The following is a 14,869-nucleotide window of genomic DNA, read 5'->3' as shown; positions in this document are numbered from 1 at the left end:
GGACTAAAATGAGAGGGTAGACACAAAATGCAGGAGAAACTCAGAGGGTGAGGCAGCATCTATGGAGAGAAGGAATAGGCGACGTTTCGGGTTGAGACCCTTTCCATGAGAACCATGTAACCAGTTGCTGCTTGAAATTGTGGGCCATGGGGCACGTGACTCTGATCCCATCGGAGAAGTAGTAGATTTCTGGAACATCTTAAAGGGGACAGGAGGTTTGGGTGGAATTTCAGATCTTGGTCCTTGCCTTATGAAGACACAACCACCGATAGTGTAGTGTTACATTTTGGAAACTATCAGGCTGCCAGTTGGTGGCATGTGAGTATCCTGACTGTTCCAAGGCTGGAGGAGATGTGCAGGGCGATGGAGATTGGGTGGGGGTAGGATGAGTTTTAATTGGTAAAAACAAAGAACTGTACATGCTGGTTTATACCAAAGCTAGACACATAGTGCTGGAGTAAATTAATAACAATAATAATAATAATAATTTTATTTATAGAGCACTTTAAAAACAAACATAGCTGCAACAAAGTGCTGTACATCACTAATCATTGACAAAAAAAAGTTAATACACATCAAAAATAACAATCAAAAGAAATAGTAGGAAAAGACAAATAAAGAAACATCAAAAACACCACAAACAGAAGCAAAGCCTCAGGCATGGTCAAAAGCCAGGGAGTACAAATGTGTTTTAACACTGGATTTGAAGATGGACAGAAAGGGGGCCTGTCTGATGTGCAACGGCAGGGTGTTCCAGAGTGCCGGAGCAGCAACAGAGAAGGCTCTATCCCCTCTGAGCCTCCGACTAGACCTCGGTACCTCCAGGAGCAGCTGACCAGCTGACCTGAGGCACCGGGCAGGAGCGTATGGGTGGAGCAGCTCAGAGAGGTAAGGTGGGCGAGATTTAAAAACAGATTTAATGGGTCAGGCAGCATCTCCGGAGAAAAAGGATAGGTGATATTTTGGGTTGGGACCCTTCTTCAGACTATTTCGAAGAAGTCTGAAGAAAGGTTCTGACCCAAAACGTCACCTACCCCTTTTCTCCAGAGATGCTACCTGACCTGCAGAGTTACTCCAGCAAGTTGTCTATCTTTGAGTTTTAATTAGGAGGGTCATCAAGTTCACAAATTCAAGGGCAACATTGAAAAGGGCGTACATTGTCCATGGACAGAACAAGAGGTTGATCAATGCTGTGCAGGAAAGTTAGATCAAGGTTGGACTCAAAATGCTGGAGTAACACAGTAGGTCAGGTAATATCTAGTAAATCTCCTCTTTGCTCTCTCTATTTTGTTGACATCCTTCCTATAAATTGGCGACCAAAACTGCACACCATACTCCAGAATTGGCCTCACCAATGCCTTGTACAATTTTAACATTACATCCAAACTTCTATCCAGGCTTTTTAAGTTATTGGGATGATCCTCGAGCCTTATTTCACTCTTGTGTTGGCTATCATCGGGATCTGTGAGCAGTCTTTCTTGGATTTAATTAAAAATATGTTAAAGCAGCAAGCAGGTTTTGCTGATTCAGCAGAGCTCTGGAAATCTGCATGACGCAAGGTCATCGCCGATGACATGCTTTGCTGCTGATCTGTACAGAGAGCGAGGTGATACTGACGGATACAATCGATTATTGCAGGACTGAAATGGAGCCCTCCTTGTGTTTTGTCTCTTGCAAATTTATTTTAAATTCAGGCTGATATTTGGGGTTGCTATGTCATGTATCAGCACCTTGGTGCAGTGAACTAGTGTGACCATCACTCCCTCTTCTCCCCTCTCCCGTCATGCAAAAGGTACAGAAGTGTGAAAACACACACCTCCAGGTTCGCGGACAGTTTCTTCCCAGCTGTTATCAGGCAACTGAACCATCCTACCAACAACTGGAGAGCAGTCCTGAACTACTATCTATCTCATTGGAGACCCTCAGGCGATCTTTAATGGGCTTTATCTTGCACTAAATTTTATTAGCATTACCCTGCATATACTGTCGGTGACTCGATTGTAATGATGATAGTCTTTCCACTGACTGGCTAACACACAACAAACGCTTTTCACTGTACATGTGTATTGTATTGTATTGTATTCAAATTTATTGTCATTGTCTCAATTGAGACAACGAAATGAATTTCCCTTACAGGCAGTATCATAAAAAAATCACAAAAAAATAAATAAAAAAAATACTAAAAGAAACGATAAAACAAATCAATTCTTCAACCACCCTATCAGCCAGGGGTTGGAGTCATAGAGCATGGAAACAGGCCCTTCGGCCCGGGGAGACGATGTTTCCAGTCCGAGCGGTGGACATGTCGGTGGCCCCAATCCTAGAGACGGGACTCGACCGGCGAGCCCTAGTGGTGGGTGACTCCATTGCCCGAGGAGCGGACAGGAGATTCTGTGGCGGCAGACGAGATGCGAGGCTGGTCTGTTGCCTCCCTGGTGCCTGGGTTCAGGATGTCACAAGCCAAATTCAGAACATCCTCGAGAGAGAGAGAGAGAGAGAAGGTGAACAGCCGGCAGTAGTCGTGCACGTAGGCACAAACGACATCGGGAAGAAGAGGAAGGAGGTTCTCCAACATGAGTTCAGAGAGTGGGGAATAAGACTGAAATGCCGGACTTCTAGGGTGGTTATCTCTGGATTGCTTCCAGTACCTCGTGCTAGTGAGGACAGGAACAGGGAGATAGGGGATCTGAATGTGTGGCTGAGGGGCTGGAGAAGGGAGCAAGGATTTAGATTTATAGACCACTGGGATCTCTTCTGGGGTAGGGGTGACCTGTACAAAAGGGACTGGTTACACCTTAACTGGAGGGGGACCGACATTCTGGCAGGCAGGTTTGCCAGGGCTACACGTGTGGGTTTAAACTAAATAGTGGGGGGGAGAGGGATTGACAGATTTGTTGATTCTGGATTTGTACATATTTTTTCTCATTGGCTGACTGTGTTTGGTTCTGGTATACCGGTATCTGTTCATCATTAGTTGTTCATAAGTAAGTGAAATAACATTGTTATGTGCTATTAAAGTTGCCGGAGGTAAACGGGACGAAACGGGTTGGGAATCCCTGCTCTAAAGTCTAAAGGTCTAGTGCATTAAAGGGTGTAGCAAGCTTTACCGCTGGAGAGACGTCTGTCTATCACCAGCTTTAACCCTCGTTTCCCTTATCTCTAACCAGTCTGAAGAAAGTGTTCGCCCCGAAACATCACCCATTCCTTCTCTCCAGAGATGCTGCCTGTCCCGCTGACTTACTCCAGCATTTTATGTCAAATTTTTAGTTTTACAACCATTAACTGGAATAAATATCTCTGCTTGTTTTCAACCCAAATACACTCGACAGTTGCTTACCCACTGCCTGAACCAGTCGAGGCATTGTTGCGATAACTACAAGGATGTTGCAGCTGCCTTCGTGCTAAATCAGTCTGTTCAGTATCTGATGCGCTTCCTGTTTGGTTTTTGTTTGACAGTTTCTTTTGTGGTCCATTGGCCAAATCTTAATTCGACCCAGTGGCACGAACACTTCCTATCTCAATGCTGCGTAAATGTTCACAAATAAATCTCCTACTTTCCATTGTTCCCATTGATAGGGGAGTCCAGAACCAGGGGCCGCAGTCCAAGAATAAAGGGGAGGCCATTTAACACTGAGATGAGAAAAAACTCTTTCACGGTGGCGCAGCGGCAGTGTTGCTGCCTTGCAGTGAATGCATCGCCGGAGACCCGGGTTCGATCCCGACTACGGGTGCTGTCTGGACGGAGTTTGTACGTTCTCCCCGTGACCTGCGTGGGTTTTCCCCCGAGATCTTCGGTTTCTTTGGCTGGTCGGCACGGATTTGGTGGGCCGAAGGGCCTGTTTCCGCGCTGTATCTCTAAACTAAAGTAAACCCAGGGAGTTGTGAAATTGTGGAATTCTTTGGCACAGATGGCAGTGGAGGCCAATTCATTGGATGAATTTAAAAGGGTTAGATAGAGCTCTAGGGCTAGCGGAATCAAAGGATATGGGGAGAAGGCAGGCACGGGTTACTGATTGTGGATGATCAACCATGATCACAATGAATGGTGGTGCAGGCTTGAAGGGCCGAATGGCCTCCTCCTCCTACACCTATTTTCTATGTTTTAGTATATGGACCTGGCACATAGCCTTAATATTTATGTCATTCACGGAGGAACAGCACCTCCTATTTTGCTTGGGCAGTTTACAATCCAGCGGTATGAATATTAATTTCTCTAACTTCAAGTAACCCTTGCTTTCCCTCTCTCTCTCTCTCCATCCCTCCCCCTCCTTAGTTATTGTACTAGTTTCACTGTCGCCCTGTTCAGTTTCATTGTCTTTAACTCGTTTTCACCTAACCCACAGCTAACAATGACCTGTTAATTTTATCACCATTACTTTTTTGCATATCTTTCATTCATATCTCTCTATATCACCGTCTGTATCTCTCGTTTCCCTTTCCCTTGATTCTTAGTCTGAGTCTGAAGGAGGGTCTCGACCTAATACATCACCCATTCCTACTTTTGAGAGATGCTGCCCGACCTGATGAGTCACCCCAGCTTTTTTGCGTCTATCTTTGGTGTAAACCGCCATCTGCAGCTCCTCGCTACTCATTTACGGTTGTACAGGTGGCACAGCGATTGAGTTGCTGCCTTACAGCGCCAGAGACTCGGGTTCAATCCTGGCTACGGGTGCTGTCTATACGGAGTTTGTACGTTCTCCCCGTGACCTGCTTGGGTTTTGTCCGGGATCGTAGGTTTCCTCCCACACTCAAATCATACAGGTTGGTAAGTTAATTGGCTTGGTATAAATGTAAATTGTCCCGAGTGAGCGTGGGATAGTGTCAGGGTGTAGGGATTGCTGGTTGGTTCAGACTCGGTGGGCCGAAGGGCCTGTTTCCGCGCTGTATCTCTACAGACAACTAAACTTAAAAAAAGTAGTAGTGGCCTTGATATGACCTGCGAAAACTTGTGTTGAAAGTTTGAAGTGAAAGCCAATGCAGAAAATACACTGGAGGTCATCAACCTGAAAAATTAATTATATCTCCCTCCATAGATGCTGCTTGACCTGTTTGGAGTTTTAGAAGGATGAGTGGTGGGAATCTCATTGAAACTTAGTGAATAGTGAAAGCCCTGAATGTGGAGTGTATATTTCCACTTGTGGAAGAGTCTAGGACCAGAGGCCACAGCCTCAGAATAAAAGGAAGTACTTTAGAAAGGAGATGTGTAGACATTTCCTTGGTCAGAGGGTGGTGAATCTGTGGAATTCATTGCCACAAACGTCTGTGGAGGCCAAGTCAATGGATAGTTTTAAGGCGGAGATTGATAGATTCTTGATTAGTGATGCCCCTGTCCCACTTAGGAAACCTGAACGGAAACCTCTGGAGACTTTGCGCCCCACCCAAGGTTTCCGTGTGGTTCCCGGAGGTCTCCCTACCTGCTTTCGCTACCTGCAACCTCCGGCAACCACCTGCAACCTCCGGGAACTGCACGGAAAACTTGGGTGGGGTGCAAAGTCTCCAGAGGTTTCCGTAAGGGTGTCAGCGGATATGGAGCGAAGGCAGGAGAATTGGATTGAGAGGGAAAGATAGATCAGCCATGATTGAATGGTGGAGTGGACATAATGGGCTGCATGGCTTAATTCTACTCCAATCACGTATGTCCTTGTGTCCTGCATTTTCCGCAGGTTACACTGTTGGCTTTGACTATATTTTCCTCGGCTTTTAGCTGTCAGGTGTGTACATTAATATTTCGTCTCCATTGATATGAATTGACTGCTGCTTTGACTCACCTGAACATGTTCGATCCTCCCACCCCCCCCCCCCCCCCCCCCCCCCTCACCCCCCCCATTCTTCTCGTGCATCTCATTTTACTCTCCTTTATGATTCGCAGGTCCTTCAAAAGTTGGGCAAGGCTGATGAGACGAAAGATGAACAATTTGAGCAGTGCGTGCAGAACTTCAATCGGCAACTGGTAAGTGGTGGTGAATTAAATTTCAGGTTAATCTTGATGGTGACCCTGAATGATTCTCATTCCCTATATAATTTTGTGGATGGTCCAAAAATGATTCAATATAATCATTCGGGGATTGTTGCAGTCAGTTTCCTTCTGCAGCGAGTCTGTTCAGAGATACAGCCCTCTATGGCGCCCGTCCACACTACATCTGTTATCCTGTTGATTCCGGTTCTTTTACCCACCCAGTCTGGGTCAGTAAAGCACTGATTCGTAAACTGCCTAGTCCAAACCCTTTATTCACCTTGGGGCCGATTTCTGATTCACTCACTCGAGCCCTCAGCGGCCTGGCGGAGATAGAACAGTGAAGAAAGACGACACGCGCCAACCAACCGATCACCTATTTATACAGTGGCAGGAAAGTACAGCGGGAGGCAACACTTTTAGCCCCATTACAGATACATAATAATAATAATAATAATAATAATAATAATCTTTATTTATAAAGCGCTTTTAGACAACATCAGTTACCACAAAGTGCTGTACATGGGAAATCAACAAAAAGTTATTACAAACTACTAAAACCATTAAGACGACAGGACTATAAAAACAGTAAAAAATTAAAAGACATTAAAAGCACTAAAACAGGAACAATGTCTCAGCCAGTGTCGAAAGCCAGTGAATAAAAGTGAGATTTTAGGGAGGATTTAAAGATGGACAGTGAAGGGGCCTGTCTGATCTGCAGCGGCAAGGTGTTCCAGAGTGCCGGGGCAGCAACAGAAAAGGCTCTATCAGTAGCAATGTTGCGATATTTTGAGATTTTAAAAATCAAGTCAGTAATTTATCCCATCAGATAAAGCATAAAAATAAGTTACACCTAATTCACTTTCATATTTTCAGTATTAAAAAAGTTATGGCCATTTTCATACTCGGAAATAAGCATCTTCGTTCCCTATTGCTTTTTCATTGACTGAACACAAAAGCTGTGATCGAGGACAGTCTAAAGCCTATAACTTTATTAAAAAATTAAGAGAATTGAAAGAAATTTTCAGTTATAGATTGAAGCATTCTGAAACAAATATGAAACTATCATATTTGGTTCTGAATGCGGGACAGGCAGCATCTCTGGAGAGAAGGAATGGGTGATGTTTCGAATAGAGCGCCTTCTTCAGACCAGTCTGAAGAAGGGTCTTGACCTGAAACGACACCCATTCCATCACTCCAGAGATGCTGCCTGTCCCGCTGAGTTACTCCAGCACTTTGTGTCTGTCTTCAGTGTAAACCCGCATCTGCAGTTCCTTCCTACACAAGTGGTTAATCTATCTTAGGTTTAAAACAGCAGTTCCTTCCTACACTATCCTAAACACACGCACACACACACACACACACACACACACACACACACACACACACACACACACACACACACACACACACACACACACACACACACACACACACACACACACACACACACACACGGGACAATTTACAATTATACCAAAGCCAGTTAACCTACAAACCCTGATATGTTTGGAATGTGGGAGCAAACCGTAGGTCACGGGGAGGACGACAGATAACCACACACAGTCAGGATGGAACCCGGGTCCCTGGCGCTGTAAGACTGCAACTTTAGTGCTCCGCCACCATTGTGGGGAGGACATTGTGAGAATTTGAACTCTTGTGGACCGGCATCTGGCTATTTGTTTAATGTGCAATTTTACAGAGTGCTATTACAGCAATTAGAAATATTGTAGTTGGACAAATGTACATTTCGTTTTCTTTCTCATAGACTGAGGGATCTAAACTGCAGAAGGATCTACGGACGTACCTGACTTCTGTGAAAGGTTAGAGCTTTTGTACCCTCCATCCATTAATGAGAATTATTACAGGAAAGAGTGGGTTAACATATGATGAGCATTGGTCTGCCCTGGGCCTGTACTCACTGGAGTTTAGGATAAGGGGGGAGGAGGGGGGGGGGGGGAGAATCTCGTTAAAACATTGAATAGTGAAAGGCCTGGATAGAGTGGATGTGGAGAGGATGTTTCCACTAGTGGGAGAGTCTAGGACAAGAGATCATAGCCTCAGAATAAAAGGATGTTCTTTTAGAAAGGAGATGAGGAGGAATTTATTTTGTCAGCCATGATCATATTGAATGGCGGTGCAGGCTCGAAGGGCCGAATGGCCTCCTCCTGCACCTATTTTCTATGTCGGTGGTGAATCTGTGGAATTCATTGCCACAGAAGGCTGTGGAGGCCAAGTCAATGGATATATTTAAGACCGAGTTAGATTCTTGATTAGTGTGGGTGTCAGGGGTTATGGAGAGAAGGCACGCATATGGGGTTAAAAGGGAAAGATAGATCATCCATGATTGAATGCGGAGAAGACTTGATGGGCTGAATGGCCCAATTCTGCTCCTATCACTTATGAACGTGGTGTCCTGCAAAGTATAATCTGAGAAGCTGCCTGGAGTTGATTTTACTGGCTAAGAACATTTAGATAATTTCATTGTGTGAATGTGATATCAAGATCCCTTTTTTTTTACACAAGACCTTTAGACTTTAGAGATACAGGGCGGAAACACGCCCTTCGTTCCACTGAGTCCACGCTGAACCAGTGATCACCACCCTACACTAATCAACACACACTTGGGACAATTTCACAACAGTTTACCAAAGCAAATTAACCTACAAACCTGTACGTTTTGGAGTGTGGGAGGAAACCGGAGCATCCGGAGAAAACCCACACAGGTCACGGGGAGAATGTAGAAACTCAGTAAAAACAGCCCCCGTACTCAGGATTGAACCTGGATCTCTGGCGCTGGAAGGCAACAACTCGACAGTTGCACCACCGTGCCGCCCCAATATTTACCGATTTTTGTTTGTCTGTTCATGGTAACTGCAAAAGCATGTAGGTTTACAAGGTTAATTCCCGGGATGGCGGGGCTGTCAAATGCTGAGAGAATGGAGCGGCTGGGCTTGTATACTCTGGTGTTAAGAAGGATGAGAGGATATCTTATTGAAAAGTATAAGATTATTAAGGGTTTGGACATGCTAGAGGCAGGAAACATGTTCCCGATGTTGGGGGAGTCCAGAACCAGGGGCCACACAGTTTAAGAATAAGGGGTAGGCCATTTAAAACGGAGACGAGGAAATACTTTTTCTCACAGAGAGTTGCGAGTCTGTGGGATTCTCTGCCTCAGAGGGCGGTGGAGGATGGTTCTCTGGATACTTTCAAGAGAGCTAGATGGGGCTCTTAAAGATAGCAGAGTCAGGGGATATGGGGAGAAGGCAGGAACGGGGTACTGATTGGGGATGTTCAGCCATGATCACGTTGAATGGCGGTGCTGGCCTGAAGGGCCTAATGGCCTACTCCTGCACCTATTGTCTATTGATGTGGGTTGATTTTTGTTTTTTAAGCTATGCATGAAGCCACCAAGAAGTTGTCTGAATTGCTGGAGGAGATATACGAGCCGGACTGGGTTGGCAAGGAAACAGTGCACAGCATCTCAGAGGTCAGTCTTTGAATGCCCGAATGCTGCTTATTTTTCCACCCACACACGACTGCTAAAGAGTCAGTTTGCCACGGCTGTCTCGCCTTCCATTTTGTAGCAAGTCCAATATTAGTGGAACAATGCATATGAAGAACTTAACTAGCGTGTATTTAAAAAAAAAAAAAAAAAACAATAATACTGCAAAAAGACAATATCTAATTGCGGATAGACACAAAATGCTGGAGTAGCTCAGCGGGACAGGCACCATCTCTGGGTAGAAAGAATTCCCTTTCCTTCTCTCCAGAGATGCTGCCTGTTATTGTGTCTTATCTTTGGTGTAAGCCAGCATCTGCAGTTCCTTGTGTAAGAAAGAACTGCAGATGCTGGATTAAATCGAAGGAAGACACAAAATGCTGGAGTCACTCAAGCGGGACAGGCAGCATCTCTGGAGAGAAGGAATGGGTGACGTTTCGGGTCTGAAGAAGGGTCTTGACCCGAAACGTCACCCATTCCTTCTCTCCAGAGATGCTGCCTGTCCTGCTGAGTGACTCCAGCATTTTGTGTCTAACTGCAGTTCCTTCCTACACATCTAGGTAAGTAAGTTTTTATTGGCCAAGTATTCACATACAAGGAATTTGCCTTGGTGCTCCGCACACAAGTAACAACATGACACCAGACCACATCAGCTGGTCTCCTCTCCATCCACAAGTCCAACCTCCGCAGTTTTGGGGACAGAGCCTTTTCCAGGGCAGCTCCCAGGCTCTGGAACTCCCTCCCCCAACTGATCCGCAATTCCGTGTCCCTCACCATCTTCCAGTCCCGCCACAAGACCCATCTCTTCACCTCTGCCTATCCTTAGCCCCACGTGCCGTCCCTTTTCATCTGTGCATTAATTGCCTCAAACTGTGTTTTGTATTGAATTCTGTATTTACTTTGTGTACTAGTCATGTCTCTACTATTTATTTCATTCCCCTACATGTTTTTCCTCTACCTGCTAAATTTTTGTAAGGTGTCCTTGAGACTCTTGAAAGGCGCCCATAAATAAAATGTATTATTATTATCTAGTGACATTTATGAATGACTCAGAAAACACTAAACATTAATAATAATAAAACATTAATGATAAAACACCATTGATCCAGCATGTGAACCAACAAAATACCAGATCAAAGGGAGGCTACAGATTTTTGGCTGTTGAGTAGAGTAACTACTCGTGGATACAAACTGTTTTTATGTCTGGCTGTGGCAGCTTTGACAGTCCGGAGTCGCCTTCCAGAAGGAAGTGATTCAAAGAGTTTGTGGCCAGGGTGAGAGGGGTCAGAGATGATCTTGCCCGCTCGCTTCCTGGCGCGGCCAAGATGGCGGATATTCCGTTTGTGCCTTATGTAGTGTTAAGAGACCAAATTATGGCTGACCAGGTGAATGTTGTAATTGATGCACCACCGTGCTGCTTTAACTTGTCATGTAGGTTTGGTCGGACACCAATCTTTGCCTTTACAGATGGGTAATTCAGCCTTCACAATGGCCCTGTGGTGATTATATCTTCATTTACTTGATTAGATCTTGACTTGGGTGGTGAATCTGTGGAATTCGTTGCTGCAGAATACTGTGGAGACCAAGTTTAGAGATACAGCGGGGAAACAGGCCCACCGGGACTGCGCCGACCAGCGATCCCAGCACATTAAAACTATCCTACACACATTAGGGACAATTTTTTACATTTACCAGGCCAATTAACCTACATACCTGTATGTCTTTGGAGTGTGGGGGGAAACCGAAGATCTCGGAGAAAACCCACGCAGGTCACGGGGAGAACGTACAAGTTCTGTACGGACAGCACCCGTATTTAGGATCGAACCCGGGTCTCTGGCGAGGCATTTGCTACAAGGCTGCAACTCTACCGTTGCGCCACCCTTAGTCAATGGATTTTTTTTTACTGCGAAAGAGTCAGTTTGCAATGACTGACTTGCCTTCTATTTTGTAGCAAGTCCAATATTAGTGAAACAATACAGATCAAGATCTTGACTGGCTGAGGGAGACCAACCAAACTTATTCCATTCTGACGGTTCCCGTTTCCTAGCAAGTCCCGGCCTCATTTTGAAAGACCAAGATCCGACTTGAAGACTTTTTCTAAATTAGTTTCTGCAACCAAGGGTAAATCAAAGGGGAAGTAGCACTTTCTAAACAACCATTTTAGGGGATGGTGCCCAGATTTGTCATGTTAGTGCTTTGCAGATAGTGAAGATGGTTTATGAAAGATTGCAGCAGGATCTGCATCGATTGGCCAGGTGGGCAGAGGAATGGTTGATGGAATTTAATTCAAAGTGCAAGTTTAGGATGTTGAACAAGGGCAGGACCTACACAGTAAATGGGAGGCCACTGGATAGTGTTGTGGAGCAGAGGGTTCTAGGAGTACATGTGCATGGTCCTTTGAAGGTTGAATCACAGGTAGATAAGGTGGTCAAAAAGGCTTTTGGCACTTTGGCCTTCATCAGTCACTCTATTGAGTATAGAAGTTGGGAGGTCATGTTGCAGTTGTATAAGATGTTGGTGAGACTGCATTTACAATATTATGTTCATTTCTGGGCACCATGTTATAGGAAAGATATTGTCAAGCTTGAAAGGGCTCAGAAAAGATTTACGAGGATGTTGCCAGGACTAGTGGGTGTGAGCTATAGGGAGAGGTTCCCTCCAAGCTGGTTACCAAGTTCATAGATCTGGGTCTCTGCGCATCCCTCTGCAATTGGATCCTCGACTTCCTCATCCACAGCCAACAGTCTGTGTTGGTGGAAAAGTGTCAGCCTCGATAACAATCAGCACGGGAGCACCTCAAGGCTGTATGCTCAACCACCTGCTGTACTCGCTCTATACTCATGACTGTGTAGCTGGACATAGTGCGAACTTCATCATCAAGTTTGCCGACGACACCACTGTTGTGGGACGTATCACTGATGGGGACGAGTCGGAGTGTAGAAGTGAGATTGACCGATTGACCAAGTGGTGCCAGCACAACAACCTGGTTCTCAACACCAGCAAAACCAAAGAACTGATTGTGGACTTTGGAAGGGGTAGGATAGGGACCCACAATCCCGTTTATATCAACGATGGTGGAAAGGGTCAAGAACTTCAAATTCCTGGGCGTGCATATTTCCGAAGATCTTTCCTGGTCCCAGCACACTAACACATTGATAGAAACATAGAAACATAGAAATTAGGTGCAGGAGTAGGCCATTCGGCCCTTCGAGCCTGCACCGCCATTCAATATGATCACGGCTGATCATCCAACTCAGTATCCCGTACCTGCCTTCTCTCCATACTCCCTGATCCCCTTAGCCACAAGGGCCACATCTAACTCCCTCTTAAATATAGCCAATGAACTGGCCTCAACTACCCTATGTGGCAGAGAGTTCCAGAGATTCACCACTCTCTGTGTGTAAAAAGTTCTTCTCATCTCGGTTTTAAAGGATTTGCCCCTTATCCTTAAGCTGTGACCCCTTGTCCTGGACTTCCCTAACATCGGGAACAATCTTCCTACATCTAGCCTGTCCAACCCCTTAAGAATTGTGTAAGTTTCTATAAGATCCCCTCTCAATCTCCTAAATTCTAGAGAGTATAAACCAAGTCTATCCAGTCTTTCTTCATAAGACAGTCCTGACATCCCAGGAATCAGTCTGGTGAACCGTCTCTGCACTCCCTCTATGGCAATAATGTCCTTCCTCAATAATGTCCTTGATAAAGACGGCACATCTTCTTCCTTTGAAGATTACGGAGAGTCGATACGTCAAGGGGGACTCTCTCGAACTTCTACAGGTGCACAGAAGGGAACATTCAGACTGGCTGCATCGTGGCTTGGTTCAGCAACTTGAACGTCCAGGAGCGGAAAAGAATGCAGAAAGTTGTTACCACTGCCCAGTGCATCATCGGCTCTGACCTCCCCACCATCGAAGGGATCTATCGCAGTCGCTGCCTCAAAAAGCTAGCCTCATCAAAGACCCACACCATCCTGGCCACACACTCATCTCTCCGTTGCCATCGGGAAGAAGGTACAGGAGCTTGAAATCTGGAACATCTAGGTTCAGGAACAGACTCTTCCCCACAGCCAGCAGGCTAATAAAACAAAACATCAAACAAACTCTGAACAATAACAGTCTATTACTATTGCACTTTATCTGATTATTTATTGTGTACATATATGGTCTATGGTATATAGACACACTTGAATAGGCTGTGTGTCTATCCCATGGAGTGCAGGAGGATGAGGGGAGACCTTGTAAAGGAATAGATTGTGTAGATGCACAGTCTTTTGCCCAGAGTAGGGGAATCGAGGACCAGAGGTTCTCGGGTTCAAGGTGAAGGGGAAAAGATTTAATAGGAATCTGACGGATAACTTTTTCACACTAAGGGTGGTGAGTGCATGGAACAAGCTGCCAGGGGAGGTAGTTGAGGCTGGCACTATCCCATCGTTGAAGAAACAGTTATACTGGTACATGGATAGGATAGGTTTGGAGGGATATGGACCAAGCGCAGGCAAGTGAGACTGGTATAGCTGGGACATTTTTGGCCGGTGTGGGGGAGTTAGGCCGAAGGCCTGTTTCCGCATTGCATCACTCTATGACTTTATTTTTAGTGTGTTGCAGGTTTTTCGGAGGTGGGATGGGGGTCAAAACTATTAGCTGTTGGGTGTAATTTTCAAGAGATGATTTTATTATAGTTTAATCCTCGTATTTTAATTATATTTTAATATTTCACTTGATGGGACGCAAAGGTGGTATTTCTTTACACTTGCTCTTCTGAGCTAGGGGCAATAGTCTCCATTGGTCAGCTACTTGGATTGGATATGCGGAAAAACACCATTGAGAGAACTGGATCTTTGGAATCCACCACCCCCGGGCCAACTGAGTGCACATATTGAAGATGAGCATATATCAATGGTTGCTAAATGGAGTGGAAACAGGTGTTAAATGGCCTTGTGGTTTGATCCTGATATTGACTTTGTCACATCCTATCATTTTGATATTTGATGTTTCTCTTCTGCAATGATCCTCTCTTCCAGAGTGCCGACCTTCTCTGGACCGATTATCATCAGAAGCTGGTGGATCAAGCTCTTCTGACGTTGGACACTTATCTTGGCCAGTTTCCAGATATCAAAGTGAGTCATTCCATTTCTCCTTCTGCTTTGGACTTTCATTTGTCATTTGCTTTCAACTTTGAAAATGACTAAAATCTCACATCTCACACAATCCTGACCACTATATATTTTTTTTACTGTACATTCGTTTTTTTTTGAGGAGCAACTAAACTTATGGGGAATAAAATTATGAAAAGATGGACTTAATGCGAGCCTCCTGTCAAGGACAAGTTGGATTGGGGAAAGAATGGGTGGGGGTTTAGTTTATTGTTTCGGGAATGATGAGCTGATTTTAGTTTGGAGATATGGCGGTGAAACA

At 45.1% G+C, this 14,869-nt stretch overlaps 1 protein-coding gene across 8 annotated transcripts in view; it reads left to right on the top strand.

Moving 5' to 3' along the window:
* Positions 1 to 14,869, top strand: part of LOC129699113 (myc box-dependent-interacting protein 1) — a 144,843-nt gene that overhangs the window by 54,808 nt on the left and 75,166 nt on the right. For all 8 annotated transcript variants that reach the window (XM_055638776.1, XM_055638779.1, XM_055638777.1 and 5 more), the window contains exons 2-5: positions 5,870 to 5,950; positions 7,722 to 7,776; positions 9,349 to 9,443; positions 14,476 to 14,571. In XM_055638776.1, the coding sequence (XP_055494751.1) occupies positions 5,870 to 5,950; positions 7,722 to 7,776; positions 9,349 to 9,443; positions 14,476 to 14,571 (327 nt within the window). The remainder of the gene's footprint in view (positions 1 to 5,869; positions 5,951 to 7,721; positions 7,777 to 9,348; positions 9,444 to 14,475; positions 14,572 to 14,869) is intronic.

The sequence above is a fragment of the Leucoraja erinacea genome, chromosome 7 (assembly GCF_028641065.1).
Source record: "Leucoraja erinacea ecotype New England chromosome 7, Leri_hhj_1, whole genome shotgun sequence".
In the NCBI taxonomy this organism is placed as follows: Eukaryota; Metazoa; Chordata; class Chondrichthyes; order Rajiformes; family Rajidae; genus Leucoraja; species Leucoraja erinaceus.
The sequence above is the reverse complement of the archived record's forward strand: the minus strand, read 5'-3'. Positions and strand labels throughout refer to the sequence as shown.